The sequence below is a fragment of the Gymnogyps californianus genome, chromosome 3 (genome assembly GCF_018139145.2).
Source record: "Gymnogyps californianus isolate 813 chromosome 3, ASM1813914v2, whole genome shotgun sequence".
In the NCBI taxonomy this organism is placed as follows: Eukaryota; Metazoa; Chordata; class Aves; order Accipitriformes; family Cathartidae; genus Gymnogyps; species Gymnogyps californianus.
Window position 1 is genome coordinate 12,424,018 of NC_059473.1, and position 24,892 is coordinate 12,448,909.

A 24,892-nucleotide genomic window follows, 5' to 3' on the forward strand; every position below is an offset into this window, starting at 1 on the left:
ATGCAATTTGCCTTTAAATAATGCAATTTGATGTAAATTGTATTGGAGGGCTGTTTGTTTAAAAAAGTCTTGAACAGGCAATGCAAATGTGTAGATAAAAATGGAACAGGCAGGAGCAGTCAAAACAGCTCCTCCGCTCTCGGTGCTTGTGGCATCAGCCCCGCAGAACAACGCAAGCAGAAAAGAGAAAGGCAACAGATAAAAGGGCTGTCACAAAGCTCTTGGAAGCCATTGAATGATACTTGGTTTTAAAGTCTTTCAAGGGACATGTTTTTAAGCAAAACATTGCTGATTCGTGAATGCATATTTGCATAAGATTAGCTTTTAAAAAAAAATATTACTAAAGGTGCATACTTGAACAATTTAGAAAGTTTTCTGTGCTACAACTAAAGCTGTTTGCTTCTAGGTATTTACATACTCACAGACATGCTTTCTCTCATACCAGCTGGGGGAAAAAAGTACCATCCTGCCATACTTATTGTACGGTATCGTAAATTTTAAAAGGGAGAGTCTCAGAATTTGAAGACTGCAAACAAAGTATTTCTGCAGCTGGGACACTTTCTAACTTTCCTTACTGTTGCTGGAAAAGTCTAGTGAAACCACGGTCCTACTGAAGCCAAAATTCTGTCAACAACTTTGAGCCAGGATTTGATCTTCATGTACCTTAACCAAACAAGATGAAACATTTGAGTGGTCTTACCAAAATCCCTAGGCATAGGCATGCTCACACAGTTCAAGGATCAGCAGCACACCTGAGTATTTTCAGTTCATATTGCCTTACAGTTAATTGGAGAGTATGTTTGTGTTTTAATGAGCAGGTGGATTAAATGGGTTAAGCTGAGATGATACTGCACATTTACTGATAATGTGACAGCTGAATTCTTTGTATAGCACCTCTCTCCTGTGTGTGGTGTTATAGAAGCAACTGAAGACGCTGTCACAGCAGAAAGTCTGTAAAACACACATTTGGATAAGTTAAATTAAATTGAACCCCAGATATTTGGAATAATTGAAACTAATTATGGGAACATTTCTTTTACTGCTTCATAGTGTCGTAAGATTACCAAGTGGCTCCTTCCACACACCACTTACTTACTCACGTAAGGCATTGTACAGTTTATTACTCAGAGCCCATCCTGCCTGCAGCTCGCTGGCTGCTGAGAAACTCGCCTTGTGCAAGACCAGCCCGGCTCCAATGCAGCGCACAGGCTCTGTAACACTTCTCACCACAACCTGCTTGCCTGCAATAGGCAGAAAGAACATGTTAGCAAAGCGTGTTCGGTAGGTGATTAAATGAATGGGACTACTTAGTCCGAGTTAACTGGCAAAACCAATCCACTACGTAATGCATTGATTCTGAAGCACCACGTGCTTTCCAAATTAACAAGCATCCATTTGGTGTTGCAGCCTCTTTGCTTCTTTAATGACTGATTTCCAGAACTAAGTAATTCACAGGACGTTTCTGAGTTACTGGAGCAAATTAATTGGCATTCCTCCTTACCTCTCGTGCTCTTGCTAACTGGCAAATAAAAGGCACAGATAGGCTCCTTGTAACTTTTAACAAATATTGGTGAACCACAAGTCAGCATTTCGTACACAATCTATCCATCCAATACAGCTTACTTTAAAATAACCCAGTCAAATAAGCAAGGAGAAAGTTTGGTCCAAGATCAATGGCTTTTATTATTTCAAACTCAGACAAATATATTTCTGAAGAACACTAACACAATTATTTTCACAAGCATATTAAAAATATCTGCCTTGCATGAAAGGTTATAATACTAAAATTCATGCTATTCAGATCTCAATAGCATAATAGCAAATTAAAGACATTTTCAGCTGTATAAATCACTACACTATAGTGGACAGTAAATAGTATTTCCTGTTTTTAGGGCAAACAACAATCCAGTGGCAGCAAATTTACCACAAAATACAGGTATTCTGAGTACAGCTACACCTAGCTTTGAAACGCCAAAGCAGATCATCTTCAGCCTCTCCTGTTCTCATTAAACTTCTCAGCTATTTTCTGCAGCTCCAAATCCATAGCGGCCAGGTTTTCCAGTTCTTTTTCCTGTGAAGACATAAAGAGTGTTTTACACATCAAATAATGTTGGCAAATGTTTTGTTCCACGAAAATGAGAGACAAAGACCATTTCTGAGGCAGACATCTCCTGCTACTTCCTGGGCAGATCGCTGGGGTGAGGGATGTTAACAGGAGCGCAGCACATATTTTGGAAATTTGTGCAATTTCCTGCTTTTAACCAAATTAGGGCTGGGGAAAAGTATCAAAATACTCATTCTGAGAGCTGGCCCTAATTACACCTTGATCTTTTTAGCTTTCAAGCACCATTATCTAGTATGCTATGTCACAGCTGCCGCCTCCTGCAGCGTGCAGTCACTTCTGCCCAGGTGAAGGTCCCTTAGGAGGCTACAACCTTACGATCACAGTGGTTCAGGCTTACGACACCCAGCAAGCACAGTGTGCAACAAGAGGAACACCTCCACATTGCCAGATGCTAGGGGAAAAAAAAATTTATGCAGCCAATTCTTGTTTGTTATGATGACTTGCTAACACCATTTAACCTCTATATAAATCAGTATTAAACCTCCACTGCTCCCAGCCCAGCTTTGTGCAAGAAGATACAGCGACATATGTGAGGAGCATCTAGCTGATGGGGGTAGACTCAGTTTTCCTGGACACTGAAGCAGAACAGGAAGTCAACAAGAAAAGGATTCACATACATGGGAACTACACGCACGAACTGGGCTTACAAGTGCAAGCCAGGTTCTACCCTGCAATTACAGCCGGGAAGTCAATGGACAGCTGAATTTCACTCTAAATGTCCAACTTACTTTTCAGCTGTACATTTTAAACAACCCGACAGACCAAGTGGTGCTTCCTAATTACCTCTCTGCTCCTGCTGCCATGGGCATCTTTGTTTCATTAGTCTGTAAGACCCTAGAGGGAGAGGTAGGGCCCAAAGAGGAAGAAAATCTCCTTTCTCTTCCTGTCTTGCAGCAGACAGAAGCTAATGAGGATGCACACTGTCTTTATTTTACAAACTGCCCTGGGGTAGTTCCACTGAATTCATTCAAAGAAAGCAGAATTTTAAATCACTGAAGATCTGGCTCTCAATGTGACTTAATCTCGTTTGTGTTTTTCCACACACAGTTTACCAGCTGCCTTGGGAATGGATTTAGAAATGTGCATGTAAAGTCAGCTTCCCCTAGCTTTTCAGAGAAACACCTGTACACATACCTCCTCTTCTGTCAGAGGCCTCTGGCTCAGACTTCTTCTGTCATTCCTGATTACGTGATGTTTTTTCATGTCTTCTCCAGAATTGTACAACTCTGGGAATTCAGCCGATTTCTTCCTGTAATTCAGAAGTTGTGCGAGTTGATCCATCTTGTTGTATTGCCGTTTCATATCGTATCTGTTCATTTTGCCAAGATTCCTCTTCTCGGTGCGTCCGTGGTTCAGAGCACTTAGGATTTGCTTTTTCTCCCACCAGTCATAGTCATTATATTCAGGGAAAAGACTCTTCTCGTTCAGGGTGGGCCTGCCTTCCTCTTTGCCCTCCAGAAGCTGCTCTCCTGCACTGTCCCTTTTCTCAAAGTGCTGGCTTTTCCACCACAGCAGTGGGTAGAAAGGGCTGTAGGATGCCGTGGTTCTCTTCTCATTCTCTGCAGGGAGACGGCTTCTGTACTCTTCCCTCTCTGAGTATCTTCCCTCCTCCGTATTCTCCTCTTCATTTTCCATCTGATCACTGCTGTGATGCTTCTTTTCTACTTCCTCCTCCTCCTCCTCACTGTTGCCAGGGTAGCGCTGCTGCTCTACACTGTCCTCAGTGCTGTAGTGTCTTCTGGCCTGCCCTTTGCGCTCTCGAGCGTATGCTTTCTGTGACCCTTCATCTTCATTGTCCCACAAGCGGTATCTCCCTCCCACAGGATGCTGCTTCTCCTTGCTGCCACCGCTGAGATACCTGTCCAGCTCTTCCTCACTTTCATCTCCAAGATACATCCTTCCCTCAGAACGGTGCCTCCTCGCCTCATGTGATCCATCATGGTGTCTCCTCTCCTCACGCCATTTCTCATTACTTTCTTCACTGTGGCGATGCCTCTTTTCTTCTTCACTGCTCTCTTCACTCTGCTGCCACCTTTCTCTGTATTCCTCACTTCCCTGGTCTGCATGCCTCTTCTCCTCCACCTCTTCAGACCCATGCCTCCCATGATAACCACTCTTCTCCTCACGCTGCTGCTCAGATTCTTCATGATGTTTCTGATGGTGGTTCCTTTTGTCCCAGAGACGGGACTCCTCTGTGTTTGATTCCTCAGCTAGTTCCTCTTTCTCACCACCATGGCCCCTCTTCTCTTCAGAGGAGTCACCCATTCTATGCTTCCCGTGATAACGTTTGGGTTTGTAGGGTTGCTTTTCCTCCACTGTTTCTTCACTTTCATCAGATTCTTCATTCTCTTGCTGATGGGAGAATTCACGTTCCTTAGACTCATGGTGGTATTTTTCACTTCTTTCTTCCTCTGCCTCTCCCTCTTCACCTTCATGAATTCTTTTGTAAGGGCTCTGCATTCCCTCCTCTAAATGCCAGTGGCCCACGGGGTGCTGATCGTTCCCATCAGGGAATTCCTCTGTGCTCGTGCCTCCAGAGTGGGACTTCTTGTTGAGAACAGCATGCTCTACCTCTTCATCATGATGCTTGCTCTCTTTGCTTTCTTCTTCACTGTGGTAGCTCTTCTCCTCCTCTCTTCTAATTTCCTCGTAGTGTTTCTTTTCTTCTGTATGAAGTCCCTCTTCTTGACTAGGTGTGTGGTGTCCATCCTCCTCTTCCTTGCTTTTACCTTCCTCATGAGCAAGTTTTTCCTCGTCACTTCCTTTCATGTACTTTTTAGATTCCTCTTCTGCCCGACTTTGTTCTTTCTCCACACTCCCAGTACGATGTTTTTCAATCTCTGCTGGGTCTTTCAAATGCCTCACTTCAAGTTGTTTGTTTTCGCTTCTCTCTCTGTCATTTCTACCACCTACAATAACAAAAGCAGCATCGTGAAGTAATCCAACTCTCCGCTGAAGGGTTATTTTAGTTTAAATAGGTAACTGGCTTCCCAAAGTAGCAAGAAGATTTGGACAGAATTAATTTTTTAATTCTGCTTTTTAAATTAGTCATTTTCTAATATTTTGTATGTTTGCCTGGAAAAGCATTAACTAATTTTCATTTAATTAGGCATTTTAAAAGTTCCACTGAAATTTCCAGAATAATTTTTCCTCTGGCTTTTTTCTTTGTCTGTGATCACATTTTTAGTATTGAATTAAATTAACTCTTATTCCCATTAAAAAATCAATGGGATCTGGAGTTGTGTTCAGTTTTTTGAATGTCAGGCCTTATCCATCAAGTATGCTTATTCACAAAAAAGACAACCATCTACTTCAAGCTACTTGAAAATATCTGGGGCTTTTAGCAAATTTTAAAAGTTCTAAATTGACTGAAAAAAAAAAAGGAAAGAAATCTCTTGTTTTGCAATAGTTACCTTTAATCAAATCATGCTCCTTCCACTATTTCCAAAATGCTAAATGGAAGTCTGACTCTGACCACAATGGTAACAGTATATTTCTATGAAGATATTTCTCCTTCACTTGTGCCTGAGTAACATCAGAAATAGATCACAAATCCTAAAAGTTTTCAGACAATAGCTGCACAGATTTAAAAACAGCTCATTATTTCTGAAAAGCTTCTCATTATCTGATATTCTTGGAGGAGATCTGTCTAATGGCAAAAATGTGGTCCTTACCCTCTTCCCAGTGTTTTCTCATTTTCCAAAACACGGCAAATATACAGTTTTTTTCCTGAAACTAACAATGTCATAAACAAAGCTTGATGCCTGATGGCATTCAGCACCTCCTAGAAATCTGGGGCTGAGTTAAATACAAATACATATATTCCCAAAGCCCCAAACCCACCCTCTTCTGATGGCTGTATTAGGGCCATGCATTATTCCCTCTATAAACAAGCAGGAGACAGATGGGTTTCATTATTGCTTCTTGCTGGCAGGTAAGTTCAAGAGCCTTTTTATTGTTCTGTAATCAAATAAATATAACTGGGTAGAAGAGAAAGATGTGCGTTCTGCAGTTTGGCACAGCGTCAAACTTAACCACACTTCACTACAGACAGTAATCAAGCATGCAAACAGGCTTACACCTCAACATCGAGGCAGCTAAGCACCATGCTGTAGGAATGAGCTCATCTGAAATGATCACTCCCACAGGGAGTTTTCAGCACACGTCGCCAGACCTCCGGAATCAGTACCACAAACTTAATCATTTCTGGGCTGAGCAAAGACGCGGGCGTGGATTCAGTTTCCACCAGGCGCAGGAGCCTTGTTGATTTAAGTGCCGGTTATTTGAAGCCAGCTCCTACCCTCTGCGATGCATTCAGCATGTGGTCCAAACCCGGTCACATCTGTTGACCTCTCAGGCTACCTGAAGAGCTTGTCTAGTTCTCTCAGACTCTCCATGTGGCTTAAGTAGAGAGCCACACGTGTTAGCCAAGAATCCCTGACAGTTACAAGGTCAGGCTGTTTGCTCTTTGAGCAAGATAGACTAAACAGAAGGAAATCAGAATTTTGACAGTGAAAGAGCAAGACAGACTAAACAGAAGGAAATCAGAATTTTGACACTGAAATTTGGAGGCACCAGTTTCACGCAGGCTGAAGTAACAGTTCACCAGCTCCAACACAAGAGAGAATCCATCTACCAAATTCCTTTCACAAGTTCAGATAATGTTGTACTTACTCTTCTTCAGGATTTCTTTGCATTCAGGATTAATTGGTGGTGCATTTGGCTTAGATAGAGCATTGGACAGAACTTCCACTATGCACCGTGTTACCTAGAAGAAACAAAATAGGAGAAAAAATTCTCATGGCAAAAATGGAAATCCTACTTCTGACCCAGTTAGTAAGGAAAGCTAGTTTAGGATTAGAGTTCAGGCTAATATTTATGAGTTTTGAGTAATCCCTAGCTCTACCACAACTTCCTGTGCATTTGGGCAACAAGTGCTTTCCTCCCCACTCCCATACCAGTAAGAAGAGGATAGTCATTAGCTCTTTTTATCTCCCCTTTTGTTTGCACAGGTAACAGGCTCCTTTTGTACATTTTTAAATATTAAATACCCTATTCAATACAAAGGAGAGTCAAACAACATGTGGTTAACAGCATCCTACAAAAAAAAAAAAAAAAACCACAACACACATTCAAAAGATGAGGATCATCCTGTAGGATCTGTCCAAATGAGGATGCTGCAAAGGTGTCACCAGAAGTATGCTTGGATTGCCAGTAAACGAAAAACACCTTTATATCCTCTGTAAGTGACATGCTCCACATTTTTTCACGTGTGTGTGCTGTAAGCCTCTTTTAGCACTTACTATCCAGCTGGATAGTATTCTGGAAGCAGAGGAAATTGATTGATTTAGGAAAGTCACACAACCTCCTCTAATGCTAAGCGCTACCAAAGTAGCTCTTCTGTACAAATTCAAGCAAAATGATTTTCAAGTGTTGAAGTTGTTGCTTGTGAGCGAGCGCTCAGATCGTCACGGGTACAAGAGACTCAGGCTGACGATCTGGGTGGCTGGATGGGAGGAGACAATGAAACATTTATATAGCTGTTTGTCTTTTAACTGTTTTTAGTTATTATCAGGTGTTCACTAATCTAAATGACCACACTATCAACCAGTGGAGAGGGTCTGATGTCAGGTTACAGGGTCTGATGTCAGATTACAGGTGCTGAGAGCAGCTAATGGCATTTATTTAATCAAACAGGTTACAAATCTATTTCCAAAGGAGGAGATGGGAGGACTACATTAGAAAGTCCATTACATAGTTGGTAACTGTAGATATTTCCTCTTTCTTCAAAGTTGCTATCTCACTGTTTACAGTCCAATAACATGTACTAGCAAATAATATTTCAGATCATTTTTTGGGCAGCTGTACAACGTAGAGTTTCAAAAGTACCACACTGACACAAGAAGCCAGCTTCCATTTTCATCAAATGCACTGAAGTGCATGCAGGTATCTTCTGACAGCTAAAGGGACTCCGAGTTCCACATCACCAATGATCTCTAAGAGTTTACCCTCAGGAAAAAAAAGTATTACCCCGAGAGTTTAAAGACAAAATACGGAGAGCATGTGACTGATATTTTCTGAAATTTGCTTTGACATACAGGTACTCACCATTTCTTCAATATGGTCTTTTTCCACTGGAACTGCACTGACACCTAGAAGAAAACCAAATTATTACAGACTCCTTAATCTTAGCAACAAGCATCACTGACAGGAGTCCTCAGTCAAATTGGCCTGATGAGGTGGCTTGAGTTTTGGGTTGGCAGGTCAGTAAGCCAGACACATTTTGCATTACATCTTTTCTTATTCAGGATGGAAAAGCAATGTAAAAGTTGCAACCTAGCATGAGAGAAGAGGCACGTTGACATTGCTAGCACAAAAAGAATATACACCAAAAAATAGAAAGCAACGCTTAAATTCCAAGACCAGAGCTTTACTGCAAGTCAGGTCTTCATGTAGTTGTACCTGTTTGGTGGTAAAAAAAACAGGAAACAAGAAAGGCCTGTTTGCACCACAAGAACCTTTTGACTTCTGCAAGGGGCTCTGGGTGCCCCACCACCACCTCCCCAATAGGAGACCATTCTTCAAGGCTTTAAAGCAACCCCTGTCCCAGTCCTACTGGAGAAATCCTGTCCTACTTGGATAGGAGGCAGCTCCTGGAGGGAAGGACAGAGCCAGAAGGGACAGGCAAATTTCCATTCACTGAGTGGTCCATAATCACCCCAAGAAATAAGCAAAAAAAAATCAAATCCCAGTGGAAAACACTACTCCAGAAGGAAGCGGCATAACCCGTCTCTTTCTCTCTCTCTCTCCCTGTCCTGAGGACACGTGGGGTAATTAACACCTCCTTGCACCAGTTCTACTGTACCTGGTCCAGGGTATTTGCTTTTGGAAAGAAGCTGTTGCAAATGAAACCTCCATGCTGCTTTATTTTGCCATCACTGCTGCAATATGTCTCCAGCTGGTTAATGAGCTTGGCTGCTGTGCATTATTAATAAACCATGTCAGTTCTCATCCACCTTGAGATTTGCAGAAGTAAAGTTAAGCAAGTCTGCCAGCCACACACGAGTACACAGCAGCAAGGCTTACTGTATCATGGCTTCACAGACTTACCGCATGGTATATAATCACAGTACACAAACGTACAGCTTGGGGTGCAGTTCTGAAGTTCTTACACAAGTCAGGATAGTCTTTAATACATCTATCACCCTCTCTGCAATACTGCTGGGTTGGGACAGTGAGAGATCTTCTGTAACAGATGAACACAAAGCCGATTATGGAGACGAAGGGGGTGAGTTTACCTTACAGCATCAGGAAAACTAACACTGCCCCAAGGAAGCTTCCTGCAGAGCAGACAGGAGCATGTAGCCTTGCGCTACTGAAAGCGGCAAAACCTTTCTTCTTTTCTGCGTCTGCAGAGGAAGCAGACATCCCCTTGAGCACTGACTCTGTGTGTAATAACTGAACACAATACAATAATAACTCTCTTGATATTTCTACTGTCCTCTATTTTTGCTCTCCCAAACACATATGTAGGAATGTGCTTCTCCAGCCCCTGTCTCTTCTCTGCATATACAACTGTGATCAGAGAAGGGAACCCACACGAGGATAGCACAGAAGGGATTCCCCTAAAATAGCACTACATCCCTACCCCATCATTTCCCCAGAACGCCAGGTGGTGTGTGGGGGAGATGGTGCTATACAGAGCCAACCCTCTCCCCCATCTTTTGCATTCAGTGCTGACTGGGCCAGGCTTTAGGTTACTTTATTTACTAACCTAGTATGCAAATAACTACCACACTGCACAGTGCTGACGCGGCTGCAGTCTAACCTGCCTGCATCCTCCATCTGAGCACAAAGGATAAGGATGTACGTACACGTGGGGGCAGGAGACTAGCGGCAAAGTCCTTTCTACTAAAAAAAAAAAAAAAAGTTATCCACTAAAAAGACATTCTCCCAATCCCACAGGGGTTGGAGACGCTGCTCTTATGGCATGAGCTGCTCACAGTCACCACTTAGACGTAAGCAGAGGGCATAGCCTGCTTCATTGCCTCTTCTTGACGAGGCTCCTCTGGTCCTCCAGCCCGTAAGAAATCATGACATGCAGAAGGGCAAACATCTGATTTTGTCCTTTTAGTAATGCTGCCACAGCACATCTCCTGTGAGTTACACCCAGTTGACGGGATAAAGCACAGAACAGACAAACTTCTGAATGTCTTTTGCTATTAGAGATACCAACTTAGGGCTGCCTCTCAAGCGCTATGTCAGTGATATGGGAATATAAAGTCAGGTTGTACTCACTGCCTTTGCCCTGTCACTCCAAACCTCCGGCCTCTCCATGGAGATTTAAGATAGATTAATGACCATTAAGCAAGTGCCTGGTTAATGATGAAAGCTGACATGCACGGACAAAGAGGAAGCATTAGGCTATCATAACAATGTCAGAAGAAGCAAATGGTATTGGACATATGTCGTATTAACCTGCCCGGAGGAACAAAATGAGTATCCAATCCATCCCAGAGCCTGAAATAATATATTGAGGCAGCTGCTCTGCAAGAGCTGAGATAGCAAGCCTGTGGGGAGCCAGCATGCCCCACTTTACACCAGTGCTGGCAGCGCTAGCCTGTGCCAGCTGGCAAAAGCTCCCTCAGGGCCACCTGCCAGCTGGAGACGGCTGGCCAACACCTCTGCCTTCCTCTCCACATGTGCTCAGGAGGGGTGAAGCCATCACCCTGGCACCGCCAACACAGTCAGGCAGCAGGGCACCCACCCACTGGGCTTGAGGGGACACAGCAGACGGTACAACTGCAGGGTGTCACAGCAGAAACAAAGTCAGAGCACACACCAAGATGGAAACCCCCTACCCATGCAGAAAAGCCAGACCACAGACCCACAAAGTAAAGCAAAGCCCTGGGTCTGCTTTCCCCTCCTGAACCAAATCTGCCCAGGCAGTTACGATCAGATTGTTTGATTTTGCAGAAGTGCTGAGAGCTGATGAAGATCAGAAAAAAGGATGAGAAATGCAGGACAAATTCACATGGCTTTTGCTTGCATCTCCAAGATTGGGACAGATCTTTAGGTGGGTCCCTGATGAAATTCCCACATGGCTTTGTTTCTTTAATGCCGATGACTCAGTGCCATGCCATTGCTCATCAAAATGTCAGCAAAAACCCGTCCTAGGGAAGATCACGGAAACTTTGGCATATTGATTTGCAGAAGGAGCCCTAGAAAGTTCTTGAAGTTAATGTTTCACCGATTGTCAGCCCCAAACAAACTCCTTAGTTCATTGATTCTGGCTGACATTTGAAAGCAAGATAGCCAAAAAGGATGTAAAGAGGTACCTGACCTGTTTGCTGGCATAAACAGGAAAAAATATTTGGTAAGAAATCCCCATGGGGTCTGTGGAATAAGTCTGGTGAGCTTCTCTGGGTTGGGGTCTCTCCCCCCATCTTCCACCCTCCCCTTTGATTACAATAAAGGCATTTGAAGGTAATCAACTTTATTATAGAGTTTCTGTACAAGTCCCAGAAGCGTTTCCATGTAGAGACCTTGAATATAACTAAAGATGAATTACTCAACCCAGAATGACACCAATTCTTTCAAGAAATGATGTAGTATGCATAAAAAGCTATAAAGCCAAGTGATCACCTCATCCTATTGTGTTTAATCTTCATTTCACACTGTGGTTTTAATATTTAATGCCGCATGCCAAAAAAATTTTCTGTTAGTTAAAGCTGCAGAACTGCCACTTTACAATCATCTCCCCGTGTCAAGAACTAGTTGGCAAAAATCTAGCACCACCGCTCGAATAAAATTATCCCGAGAAGTCTTTGTGGAACGAAACTGTACCGGGGGTGAAAAATGAACTAAAAGTAGCCGACTAGCCCTCGCACAGCGTGAGGGAACATGCCGGTTGCCGTTTGCCCGGCAGCGGCCAGCAGCAGGGTGGCGGCAGCCGGGGCACAGCTCCGGGCAGCCCGGCGGGCCCCCCCGCTGTGGCGCTGACGCCTTCCTCAAGCCCCGGCTCTACCTCACCCTCCCCCGCACCGGGCCGGCCGGAGGGGCGACCCCGGGGTGACGCAGGGCGGGCCGAGCATGACGTCATACACCCACCGATGGCGTCACCCCTCCGGCAGCGGGGGGCTCCACCGCTTTTCAGAGGCAAACCCCTCCAACCCCCGCAAACCACCCCGCGCCCGGTGGGGCTTTTCACTCGCCTCTCCCTCACGGCGAGGGCGGGCTTCGCCGGTCCCGCCGCTGAGGGAGCTCAAGGGCCGCCCTCCCCTCGGGGCGGGGGGGAGGACCGCGCCCTCGCTCCCGCTCACCTGCCAGGGCGGCGGCTCCCAGGAGGCCGAGCAGCGCCAGCGGCCCCATGCTCGGCTCCGCTCCGCTCAGCTCCGCTCGGCGCGGCTCGGCGGCTCACCGCTATTTAAAGGGGGGAGCGGGGGCGGAGGAGACGGGCGGGGGGCCCCGCCGGCAGCGTGCGTCACTCCGAGCCCCCGGGGGCGGTGCCGCCGCCGCCCCCCCCCCCCCCGCCCTCTCCCCCACAGCGGCGCCGCCCCCCGCAGCCGCGCGACCCCCTCGGCCCGCGCCGCCCCGCGTCCCCCCCGCCGCAGGCCGCCCCCTCCCTCGCCCCCTCCCCTCCATCCCGGCCCCCGCGGCTCGCCAGCACGGGGGAAGTTTCTCCCAGTCTGGGAAAGCCGAGCTCATTTTCCCTTCCTTTGCAACTACCGCACCTCTTCCTCCTGCCCGCCGCCCGATATTCCTAATACCCCTTTACACCCCCGCCCCGCCCCGCCGTCCCCTCAGAAAAGGAGAAAAGCGGGGTTTCCCTGCCCCTTTCTCCACCTCAGAGGATGCGGCATCATCCTTAGGTCTTTCCCACCGTCAGAGGATGCTGAGCCTCTACCTGCAGGGAGGACGTGCGGTAATCCATCCCTCTGGAACAGCTTTCACCAGAAATCACCGCTGTGTTTCCACATCCATTCCCGATCAAAGCCTTTTCAGGTGCTACGGCAGCCTTTTTTTCCTGCAAGGTTTCTGTCCCTTCCACTCAAATCATTGCCCCCTCCCTGCACACAGCAAACCCAGAACCAGAGAACGACTGGAAAGTGATCCTTGTACTTATGTCATCTGGCGAGTGAATGACACGCAGCGTTCCTCAAGAGTTTTACCGGGAAAATCACTGCTCTTAGCATCCATCTCCACAGGCAAACCTCTTATTTACTGTGATGATGCTCCGGGGAGCCAGAGCAAACCTACAGAGATCAAGTTTTACATAATTTTCTTACACAGCCCCACTGTCCCAATTAGTCCTTGATGGACTGGAAAGCACAGATGACAAGCTATGATGAGCTCTCCACAGAGCAAGTCTGAACGCTCCCCCCAGTTCCCTTCAGAGCCAGGCAAAGACTAGGACTTGTTTTGCTCTTCCTTTCATTAACTCTTAGAGGGCCATCTCCAAATTATGTGTATTTTTCAGTTGTTCTTTTTTGTTTGTTCTCAGTGCTAAGCAGGTGGCCCTCTAATTGCCAGTGTTCATGGAGGACAATGGATCTATATATCAAAATGGCAGTTATCTCTATTATCGTTCTGTGTACTGACTATTATATTGTGTATTAACAATGCCAGGCTGCTATAACCATATGGCCTTTAAACATATAAAACAGGACACAAGGACACAACACTCCAGAAAAACTCACATGCAGCTTCATCTGTGCATGAAGGAAGCCAGGAACTTCAGCTCCATTTGAAGCTTGTTTCAGAAGACAGCCTTTAACTCCCGGAGGCAAAGCCAGATAGATACCCTGTTCCCCTTGCATTCAGATTACAGTTTCTGCAAAATAACAGAACCCAGTTACCTGGCCACCATGAAAAGCAAATCAACACTGCAACATCTTCTCTTCTTCCTCAGCCTCCCCCTCCTGCATGCTGTTCCCGTACTGCCTATACAAGCCCCATCTCCACAGGCAGAATGCTTCTTTGGAAATACAGCTTGACTGTGGGAAGTGGAGAGCCCAATTCAAAAGACTATGAAGAATTTCACTGGCTCCAAGGCCCCCATGTCCTCCTCTGTCTGTGTGAGGATTCAGCCTGGCCTCAACCTCCTCAGCTGCTCACGAGAAAGAATTTTAGGTGAAACATTTGCCTTTTAAGCGTTCTCTGCTTCCCTAGGCATATAAATAGCACTCTCTGGTTATCCTTGCGTAACTGCTCTACTCCAGCATTTGCTCGGCTCTACTTATCTTGGACATGACAGTCAAAAGGGGCAAGTGATACAAAGATGCTGAATAAAAATAGCCAGCTATTTTAGTATCTATGAGGTATTTGTACTAAGTACCTGTATTGCACAAGTCCTGTTGCTGGTCAGTACAACTACCACTACAGAAGCCTTCTTGCTGCAGGACAGCTGAGATTAAGCAGTCCCACACCGCTGCCTCACGTGGCTTCTAATCCATCCCTTGCACTGCAGCAGCAATCACTGGGGCTTCATGGCTGTTTCTCTGTGCCAATATTTATATTTGACTTGTAGGATTTCTCTGAAACGCTCCCTCACCTCAGCATTGTGTGGGCTGATCCTGAAGAATCAACAAGTCCTGTATTTGCCGTTGATAAGAGAAGATGTTAAAGCACTGCCGGGGCATGTTTTGCCATCAGTTACATCAGGTCTACGTGGGAGCACATGTTAATGCCTTCAGATTTGATCAGAACTGAGGTTACAAAGATTTGCAAGTTTTGCAGGAGGTCACCCAAGAGGTCTGTGACAGGAGCAGGGACAGAACTGGATGGAGTATTACTAATTCCATCTTCAGCACCTAAGGGTAGGATTTCAAAACATGATCCCACAGACTTCTCTGCCAGTGCTGGAAAACCAGACAGAATCCAAGCACCTTGCCTGCAGCTAATTAAGCCAGCCTGTATTTTCAAAACAATGTCGCTTCACATGGACTTTTACAGCCAGGTATCAGCTGGCACGAGCTTCCCCTCAGATTAGGAAAGAGACGTGACTGCATTAAGTCAGGATTACAGCAGGCAGTGGCACATTTCACTCGATCGGTTGTGAGTGGCACACCCCAACCTCCCTTCTCAGATGTGTCAGAACTTCGATTGCAGGGATATACACGCCTCATAATGTTGTGACAATCTATCACTCTATGAATAAACAGTATTTATCCTGCTGGATTCTCTCAAATACAAACGCTTTAAAAAAAATACACATTTGGCTCATGCTAGAAGCTAGAACTTCAAAGGATGACAAGTGAGTTTCTGTGTCGGAGCTCCTTCTCAATTGAGAGGAGACTGCTCGGGGAATATGAGGATTGCTCTCCTCTAATTAGATGTGCTAGCGGGATTATCTTCATTCTTGGATGCCAATTAGTTTTCATGGACTGAAAATCCTGCAGCCCATTTCATGAACAAACTCATCTCTCTCATTCAGAAGGTGCTAAGGGGATGGATCTGGAGAAAAACACCAATCAAATCTGAAAAGCCAGCACCTCAAGGGACACCATCCATCCAGCTTCACTAATATTAGGCAGCAAAAATCCTTTCAGAGGTCTTATGCATATGCAGTGCTGGTTGCAACATAACAGATAATGGAGTTGCACAGATGCTTAGGCTTTGCTGCCGTTATACATTACCACATATATATTTACCCATAGCTCACTAATACCAGTTGTTACAGTGGCTTAGAGCTGGTGCAGTATGTAGTTGAACCATGCCCCAGGAATTCAGTTATCATCTTAGTAGCTCTACAGTGAGGCAGGATCAGGTGCCTGGCTCATCTCTTTGTTCGTATGGTGACGGACTTAGAGGAGTTAAAATCCATCAGACACATCCACTGGAGAGGGAACAGGCCAGTGCTCAGCTGGATCTCTTCTCCACTGCATCAAGACAGGGGGCCTGGCAAAGCAGAAGGGACAACCCTTCAGGGGCGCATATGCTCATATACACCCCAAAATCTTTGCACACCTCCAGCCAAAGCCTCTGTGAGAGGTGGCAGCCAGGACCACACTCAGACCTCCTCCTTCTTATTGAGCAAAGACTATTTATCCTGTACCAGGCACCTACAGTGATGCTGATGAAAGGAGCTTGCTTGTCGAGGATCTGACAAACGACAGGGACAGAGGTATCAGGAACAGTGTCTGCTTGAGCTGAATCCATGGGAGATGAAATGATACTGCTATGAGATAAACCAAAATGCTTCTAAGCACACCTTGCAGCAGCCCGTGCTTGGGCAGATAGGGCTGGCACAGTTTGTTACTTGTAATGGGTGGTCAGTCTGCACATTTTGATTTAGCCTCTGTCATCCAAAACCCAACAGTGATAAAAAATGCACCCTTATAGCAGAGCTGAGTCCATGGGATGCAAATCCCCTGAATGCACTGAGATATAAAACCACCTAATTCTGTATTCACACAATAACCAGCTTCCAATTTAAATCTAAAACGCACATCTTTTGCATCCACTGAAATATTTTTGAGTCATTTTTGCCCTGAAAGTTAAACATGCCTGTCACTGCCTGTGGCCTTAGCGCATGGTATCAATGAACTGCCCAGGAAATTGAGCTCCAGTTCAGAGACAGAGGAGCTGTGAAGAGACCCTGTGTGGTACAGATGTGTAATTTCTGTAGTGTGGGCAACTATCTTTTTTTCCTTTCTATATTTATATAGTACCTCACACAGTGGGGTTTTGTTCATGCCATGTGCTCTTAGGCAGTACAGAAACAACTGCTGGAAACGGACTGCTAGTCTTTAGTCTCAAAGACGTTCTTCAAAGAAAATCTAAAGAATCTACAGGATATTTCTGCTTCAGAACCAAGAGAACCTTAAAAGTTCAGGTTGACTCTTCTTGAATTGTCTTTCTCAGTCTTCTTTAAAAAAAGAAGATTTTGCTCACTTGTAATCCTCTTCTCTTCCATGCAGGATCCTTCTAGCTCCAGCTCTTCAGTGATATATCTATACCACAGAAATAAGGTCAAATGTTATATGGCCAAATTGAAAAGAGGTTTAAAATACGCCTATAAGACATTCCATAATTGTTAAGGGATATTAAAAAAATATGCACAGACTCTGCTATGGTCTTCTGGAAAAAGCCCTATGCCAGCTGATATAAATCTTCAGGGCCTCTGGATACACTCACAGGCTACAGAAGCTGTAAAGATATCACCAGAATGAAAAAAAAAACAAAAACAAGTCAAACCCAAAACACAGGTAAGTGAGAGAGGGAAGACCAGGTCTAAACACAACCATTTCCCTGACATCCCAGGTTTTCCACATGAACATCTTCACATATGTCACTCACATACACCTGTCTCCCCTGCCCAGTATTCCTCTCTCTGTCAGCTCAGATGGGAGAAAACCAGATTATGCTGCAATACATAAATAAATACATAAATAAAAAACAGACTTTGGGGCCTACAGCACAAAGGACAATTTTTCCATACTGCACTGTCAGCATGATTACTACTAAAAAGCAGTGCCACTTTCTAGGTCCTTCCCTGACAGCAACTCGCCGACCTTGCTTGCTCCAGGTAGTAAATGCAATGTAGCTCTTGCAATTACACTGGTATGGCATCCATGGGAAAGATGACATTGATGTGAAACAACATGCACGTTTCCTGCCTTCCTACAAGAGAAGGTCGGAATTTGCCTAATACTGTTGCACCACTGGGATTTTTAGTCACAAGTCTCTTCATTTTATCTGTGCTGCCACTTCTCACCTTGGTATAAATTCCCGATTTGCTGTCAGAAAATGACGTGCTGGAGTCCCAGTCAAAACCTGCCACTCCAGATGAACTGATCATCAAGCTAAAATGCAGCTTGGGATCCACGGGAGCTCAAAAAGCCCTTACATGATTACTCATGGCTTTATGAATTTGGCTATGACTAAATGCTCTCCTAGCCTCAGCTGTTGCCTTGCTGACAACAGGAGCAACCTCCGCAGCCCCAGACACCTTCTCCTCTGCAAGGGGGGAATTAACAGCACCCCAACACCCTCCTCACCAGAGACGAGTCCTGGACAACGAGCAGCCCCCAAAAGCTGCCAGCATGTCTCCCTGGCCCAGCTTTCGGATGCTTGGCATTGCTGCAGGACCGGAGCTCCAAGGCTGCTGATGCCCAGAGAGCAGCCCGAGAGCTATGGGGCATCTCACCCTCCAGCCTGGGCACAGTGGAGCTGCAAACCTAGGCCCGCACCGCCCCCCACCCCAAACAACCCCTGCCCAACCCCCCCAACATTTTTTTTCACATATGCAATTAACCACACTGGTAACCTCACTGGTGAAGAAGTTTGGGGCTTGTGCAGCAGACTGTAAAACAGGATGGAAATTTCTTTCAGCAAGCAAAATGCTGACTTAAGCCCTCGTATTTTGAGCGCTGCTTGTCATTAAGCAAAAATGACTTTTACAGTTGCCTTTGCACTGCAAATAATTTCATTTAGGCAATGAAATAGCCCCATTCAGTGTTTCTGCCTGCATTTTGTCATCTGTGTATGTTCCATTTAATATTTACAGACTGGGGCACTAGTCTGGCTTACTTAGTAATTCATTTCTTTAAATATTTATAGCACTTTGACTCTCAGCAAGGGTTCTGTTTGGTAAGAACAATATTGTTCTGTGGTTGATAGTGTCATGGAAATTTCAGAGGCAAATTTCAATTCTGTAAGATAAAAATATATAGATTTCTGCAACAGACCGTAATGATTTCAAAGGAAACTTTTTATTGCTGAAAGATGTATGTACTGAAAAAAAAATCCCATTATACCCTTGCACATAATTCCAGACTGAGAACACAGTGCTGAGAGATCTATTTCATGACACCAGTAGTCACACAGCAAAAGGAATCGCCAAAGAAATTTTCAATCACCTCTTTTCAATTGCCACTGGCACTAAAAACAGAAACCCAGCTGCAAACGGACCCTATGAAAGAGAGCGCAAAACCTGCAAAATGCAAGAGGAGTTTTTGCTGAGATCTCTTCCCACTAGAAAATCCTTTTTTTCTTTTGCATACCCTGATTTTAAGACTTTTAGGCTCTCTGCGTGAAATGCTGTGTGCTTATAAAAAAGGCTTAAGAGGCTTAAGTTTAAAGGCAGCCCTGGGAACTGAAAATACCTGGCAGATACTCCGTCAGTGTAAATTTGTCTAGTTCCATCGACTTCAGAGACTACATTCAAATGATACCAGCTGAGAGCCAGGACCAGGGAGCACATCCCTGGCCTGTTATTTTAGGCTTTGCTGTAGACGTGTGAGTTTTCAGGCATTCCCTCCTGGGTAAGATGATAACTACCTATATTTGTGATGTAGGGACAATTTTCCAGAGGCAAATGATAGTTGTAATTCCTCTGCAAAGTGCCATACAGACAAGGTAAGACCTGTCAGGGATGTTGCCTTCCTCACACACAACCGCCCTGTTCACTGGACACCACCATCCTTCTGCTCCTGAGTTTTTTCCAGTCTCATCTCCCCCATTACGACTCCAGGGACCTCAGATAAGTCACCCCGACAGCGAGGCAGAGGAAGCAGAGGAACTGCATTTCAGCACTGACTTGATGTTTTGCAAAACACCCTCCCTGCCACTGCAGCATGCCAGCCAGGAGAGCAATCCGCCCTGGCTCTGGAAAAGCAGCCACCATAATATATAAAGTCAGTAGGAATGAGCAGCTGGGAGTGAGAATGATCAGTGGGAAAAAGCCCAACAGATAGCAGCTCTGCAAGCCAAGTGGCAGTAACCACTTCTCCTTGCAGGAGGAGTGCCCAGAGTTTGGCTCCCCAAAAGCGAAGGCTTTCAAATGCAACCTAAACCTGCCCTCCAACCCTGCAATAACCAAGAAAGCACCCTCTCAAGGATAATCAGAATCTTTTCAGAGTAGAAGAGCTATTCTGCAAGAGGCAGAATTAACGACACATGAATTCAATGATCTTGAAGGTGTCCCCTTTCTCCCAGGGATCCCAGCTTGCTCCTACATCCCAGCCTGGCCATCCGCCTGCTCCAGTGCCCTGTCCCACCTCTCTCCCTCTTGTCCCAACCATTTTGGTTGGGCATGGTGCAGTCTGGAGCCATGCAAGTGCTGACTGGCTGACAGGACAAGTGCTGATGGATGGTCACAAACCTTCTGGCTTTGCCACCTCTGTACAAACAAGCCAGGCAGCACTGGCATACCAAAGCTCCAAGCATAGATGCTACACATGGATCCCATGGCCCCACACCAGGGCCACCGCTCTGTCCCTTCTCCAAAGATCTCTCCCTGGTCAGAGAGGGGAGTACGGTCTGGCAGAAAGTCACCTCCACGCTGCCTGGCACTCATTCTCCATCCCATCCGTCTAGCTGGTCTTGATGAGAAGATTATGATTTTGTGGCTGCCAGAGAGCGGATATTGGGTTCCTGTTGCGCTCCCTGGAAAAGCACCGATTTTCAAGGAGCGGCACCTACTGCAAGCAGCGGAGGTTCACTGCAGCTGGCACCTGGCAGCCTACGGGCAGGACCAGGCAGAGAGAAACAGGCATCTTTGCTGATGTTCAAAATCCCATCACACACGTCTGCCTCTGCAGCTTTCCAGCCAAAAACCCTTGCAATGTGCTGCAGGCCCCCCGCCAGGGACACAGAGTTAGCACACAGCCTGCCAGGGAATATAGAAAAAAGCTCTTTCAAGATTAAATGTCCTCACAAGGTGGAAACCAGCAGATGCCAAGAGCTGTGACCTGTTATCCAGGGGTACTAATGTGGGAACCTGCCACTGCTTCCTTCTCCAGGCCTTGACCAACTGGGAGCCAGGCTCACATGGGAAGGGGGCAGCGCCAGCTCTCCCTGGGACCCTTAGCACCTTTGATGCTGCACTACCTTGTCCTCAGGCCTGTCTCTTGAAAAAGCATGTGTGGGACATTCTCTTTGGCACCATCTCTCTGGATTTCCAACAAGTGGCCAGGCCTGCTCCCTTGGGTTTGGCCCCATATCTCAGCCTTAAGCGACGCCCCAGAGTTTCCTCAGCCTTTCTGCTGGCAGCTGGTGCTGGTGACACTCTGACAGGAGGCCCTTGGGGGTGACTCAGTCCAGCCACTCCACATGATGTTTGAAAGACTGAGCAGAAAGCATTTTAAACACTCTGGGAGGAAAAAATGGTATGTGCTGGTGCAAGCCCTAACGAAAGGCCCAGCATCCAGTTGTAACCCTGGGGGTGGAGAGGTGATGCAAGCGGGAAAAGCAGAGAAAGTGACCCTGGAAGAGACTCTGCTACCCTACAAATGGGGAAGAGCAAGCCATAGTAGGGGGCTTCACCAGCTCTCACGTGAGGCATACTGAGCCTGCAAAGTGTCATGCCCTGGCTTTGGGAAGAGACAGTTCCCACACGCTGCCTCCTCCTCCATGCAGATCTGTGTTAGGTGGCCCCCTCAGGGGGGATATTTCAGCTCAAACGGGTCAAGTGTGGCAAACTTACACCGGGAACAAAGTTAAGAGGACACCTCCGTTCAAGATTAGGAGCAACAAATGCTGGCCAGGCAGTGTATATGGGTGACTGTCCCACCCAGGCTGAGTAGCTCTGAGGACAACCCGGGACCAGGGCTGTCGAGGGTGCCTGCTGCACTCAGACGCTGAACAAGAAACATCTGCGCTTAATTGGCTTCATTTCTTTCTCCTTGTAGCAGGCTGGGCACTGATGCCATCTCCTCTCGTCAAGCGCTAGCGCCGCAGAGGCACCCCGTGGTAGCAGAAACAGGAGGAAGGGGCCCAGAAATCAGTCTGACCCTTGTCCAGCACACCACTGCATTTTGAGCCTGATCCACTGCTGCCTCTGGAAAGACTCCCACAAGCCTTCAAAATAGTCTTTAGCCACAGTCTGTGTTTCCTCATCCCAGAAGATTTTTTTTTCCTCAGTAATTCACGTGCAACAAGTTTATTCCTGAACACCAGACAACCAGCATTAACACTCGCGGAGGCGAAAACCCAGACATGGGTCTTGTCTACACACACGTTTCTCATCGCTCCATGTGGTACTCACCTCGTGGGCACCTCCTTCTGCTTCCAGCACCAACAGGTCTCAAAACTTAGACCGACCTTCCCTTACTGAAGTGTGAACTCAGATCACAAAAAAAGCCACCCCAAAATACAAAACAAAGCAACTCCCCTATAGATCCAGCCATCCCATGGAGGGAAGAAGTGCTTTGAGAACACATAGGCTGTTATCCCACAGCCACCTTTGGCTGTGTCCTGACTCTCTTGGCCCCCAGCCCATGCCTGGAGCAGAGATGCTCCCTCAGGGACCCCGCAGACCCAGGGAGGATGAGGGGACAAGGATGCAAAAACAAGCTGGCCTCACAGAGCACATGCTGAGTCGCTTCTTAAACAAGGGGTCCTGGACCAGACACAAAATCGTATTATTTCAACCTCTAACTGCAGCCTTTTTAGGGGAGTTGCTGTTAGACAAAGATGCGGGTGTAAATGCCCTGTCCTCTCACTCCTTCGAAGCTCTCAGATACCCAGAACAAGCTGCTGGGAACTCAGAACAAGCCAATTTGTGAAGGTCACACTGAAAACGTGTTGCAGGGCATAGCACTGATCTCCTCTATCCCCACCTCAGTATCTTTAATCACAGAATCATCCTGTTTGCCTCGCAGGAGGTGCTGATTTTAGCACCCATTTAGCAGCATTCCTGGCCCAGGTACTGCATCTTACCCAGATATGCCGTCATTACAGGCAACGCTGGATAACGTTACCTGCCCTGAGGTTGACTGACATTTCCCATTACAAGAACCTACCTTCTAGCACGAGTGAAACTTTGTTCAGCTTGAACTGAGGTGAGATTTTCCATGCCAGATGTTCTTTCATTACAAGACCTTCCCTCTTAATTCACAGCACCTGCAAATAAATAGGCCATTGCAAAGGCAACTTAAATAACGGTTTGACCTTTCAGCCATGAGTTTTCTGGCTTTGGTTAGCTCCAGCTACTGTCTTAATCACATCTTATTATTTCATACTCTGTGTGCTACGTGCCAGTTTTTACTTTTAAGGAAGAAATGCTGGCATATGTTGTTGGCTAATAGATGTGTGGGGAAAAATAGTCATTAGGGAAAGCCTACAGAACGGGTTATTTTTAAAATGAACTTTTGTGTTGTGGGAAAACATATGCCCCCCACAAAATCACCTACGCTCAATAATGAAATAGACACATTTATATAGGATGTATACTGCCTGTTGTACGCTGATTTTAGCAACCATATGTCCCGATATACCCACGCATACCAAAACACCTCAAACTCCTGGGAAAAGATTCTCCACTGGTGTAAATGGCCCCGGCTCCATTCACAGGCTGGGAGCTACTTCATTGACGCCTGCTAAGGATCTGCTCCGGCACCTGTCTGTTGCAGGAGCTTAGCTCTCTCCCTGGCTGCCTTTTGGCTCCAGGATCGGGCAGGTCGTTGGTATGAATCAGTTCCTCCCACTAGCAGCTGTGTGGGAGGGAAAATAAAAATTCTGTCGGAGTAGGCATCAGTGAGGCCATCAATACCAAACATCCTGGAGGAGCTCCGAGCTGAGGAAAGCGGGGAATGACTTAATAGCAGGAGGATTCGTTAAGGATGACAAAATAGTTTGGATCAGGCGTTTATGTAAGGGTCATTCTGGGAATAGAGAGGCAGCGCTCGCTGCCTGCCAGACTCAGTCCGAAGATGAGCCCCAAGGCAACGCAGGTGGCTGGTGCGCATGGGCAGGGGGCTTTGTGCCTGCAGCAGCGTGAGTCACCCCTCTGAGACGCTGAGGGATGCTGGTCCAGCTCAGCTGGAAAATACCCAAGCCAAAGTGCACACATCTCCAACGGACCTTGGATCTGGGCCACGCAGCAGGGAAACCCCTCAGGCACTGGCTGTCAAGTCCTCACCATGTCCTGTGTTCCTCTTACCTGGCAATGACGGATCAATTCTGGCCTTGCCTGTCATACCCTATGGGGCTGATGTTATTCCCCATCGTTTACTTCACTTACACATTTCACTTGAAGATCTTGTATACACACAACCCCAAAGGGTGTTGTAGGTTTTAGGTGTTGTCCTAACCCAGGCTTGGAGCGCTGCTCCTCTGCTGTGAGCCAGGACACTTTCTTGAACAAGCAGAAGGAAAAAAACCCTCAGATTTGTTCTGCAGGGAAGGCACCAAATGCCTTTACAAAAGCAGCTTCCGCATATTACCGGAGTGCACAGGGGGACGAACAGAGGTGTCAGCGGGCTCATGGGAAGCCCAAAGCTCAGGCATGGCTTCTTGGGAATAGCCCTGGGATGGTGCAGGGCATGCAGCTGCAGGGGCTCATGCTGGGAGATGGAGAGGAGGTGGGTGGAGGGAACACAGGCTGCGAGGGAGGGACACCTTCGCTGCTTTAGCCAGGGTCATTGCAACAAGGGAGGAAATAAATGTGACTTGCATATGTGCTACCTTCGTAAGAGGAATCAGGAGTCCCTGCTCTCCTTTCCGTGCAAATTGCCAGAGCCGCAGCAGCATGATTTAGGGAAAGTTGGGAAAATTCCCTCCTACAGCTCTTGAAGTGGGCAGGAAGCAGAGGGCAGGAGGGTGCTGACAGACCCTGGGATCATCCTGCCGGGCAGCTCTGCCCTGGGATCACGCAGCCGGCCCCACTGAGTGGCAAGTCGTGCTTGGGCTACAGCAAGGGAAAAACAACAACTCGGAGGGATGTTTCCTGCTGTGCAAAGGTGCCACTTGCAAGCCATCCTGCCCAGAGCGTGCACACAGCACGGGCAACAACTGGCAGGAGAGTTTCAAGGAGATAATAAC

The 24,892-nt window shown here is 46.6% G+C and overlaps 1 protein-coding gene across 3 annotated transcripts; it reads right to left on the minus strand.

Annotated features, from left to right (window-relative positions):
* Window positions 1-1,653: 1,653 nt before the first annotated feature.
* On the minus strand, window positions 1,654-23,417 carry CHGB (chromogranin B). 3 transcript variants are annotated; one of them, XM_050893747.1, is made up of 6 exons: window positions 23,357-23,417; window positions 22,873-22,972; window positions 8,234-8,277; window positions 6,800-6,893; window positions 3,260-5,034; window positions 1,654-2,071 (listed from the first exon to the last, which is right to left on the minus strand). In XM_050893747.1, exons 2-6 carry the CDS (start codon window positions 22,940-22,942, stop codon window positions 1,988-1,990), a joined length of 2,067 nt encoding a protein of 688 aa, XP_050749704.1. In that variant the 5' UTR covers window positions 22,943-22,972; window positions 23,357-23,417; the 3' UTR covers window positions 1,654-1,987. The 3 variants fall into 3 exon arrangements, with proteins under 3 accessions (XP_050749704.1, XP_050749705.1, XP_050749706.1); XM_050893748.1 differs by lacking the exon at window positions 23,357-23,417 and having other exon boundaries at window positions 22,873-23,014; XM_050893749.1 differs by lacking the exons at window positions 22,873-22,972; window positions 23,357-23,417 and adding an exon at window positions 12,448-12,499.
* Between the last annotated feature and the right edge of the window lie 1,475 nt (window positions 23,418-24,892).

Bases quoted from the DNA above. Each gene is read 5' to 3' on its own strand.
- CHGB (XM_050893747.1), bottom strand. From the start codon at position 22,942: ATGAAAGAACATCTGGCATGGAAAATCTCACCTCAGTTCAAGCTGAAC. The intron at 6,894-8,233 runs GTGAGTACCTGT...TGTTTCTTCTAG, and splicing joins AAGACCATATTGAAGAAATG to GTAACACGGTGCATAGTGGA. The intron at 2,072-3,259 runs GTATGTGTACAG...ATGTCTTCACAG, and splicing joins GGCCTCTGACAGAAGAGGAG to GAAAAAGAACTGGAAAACCT.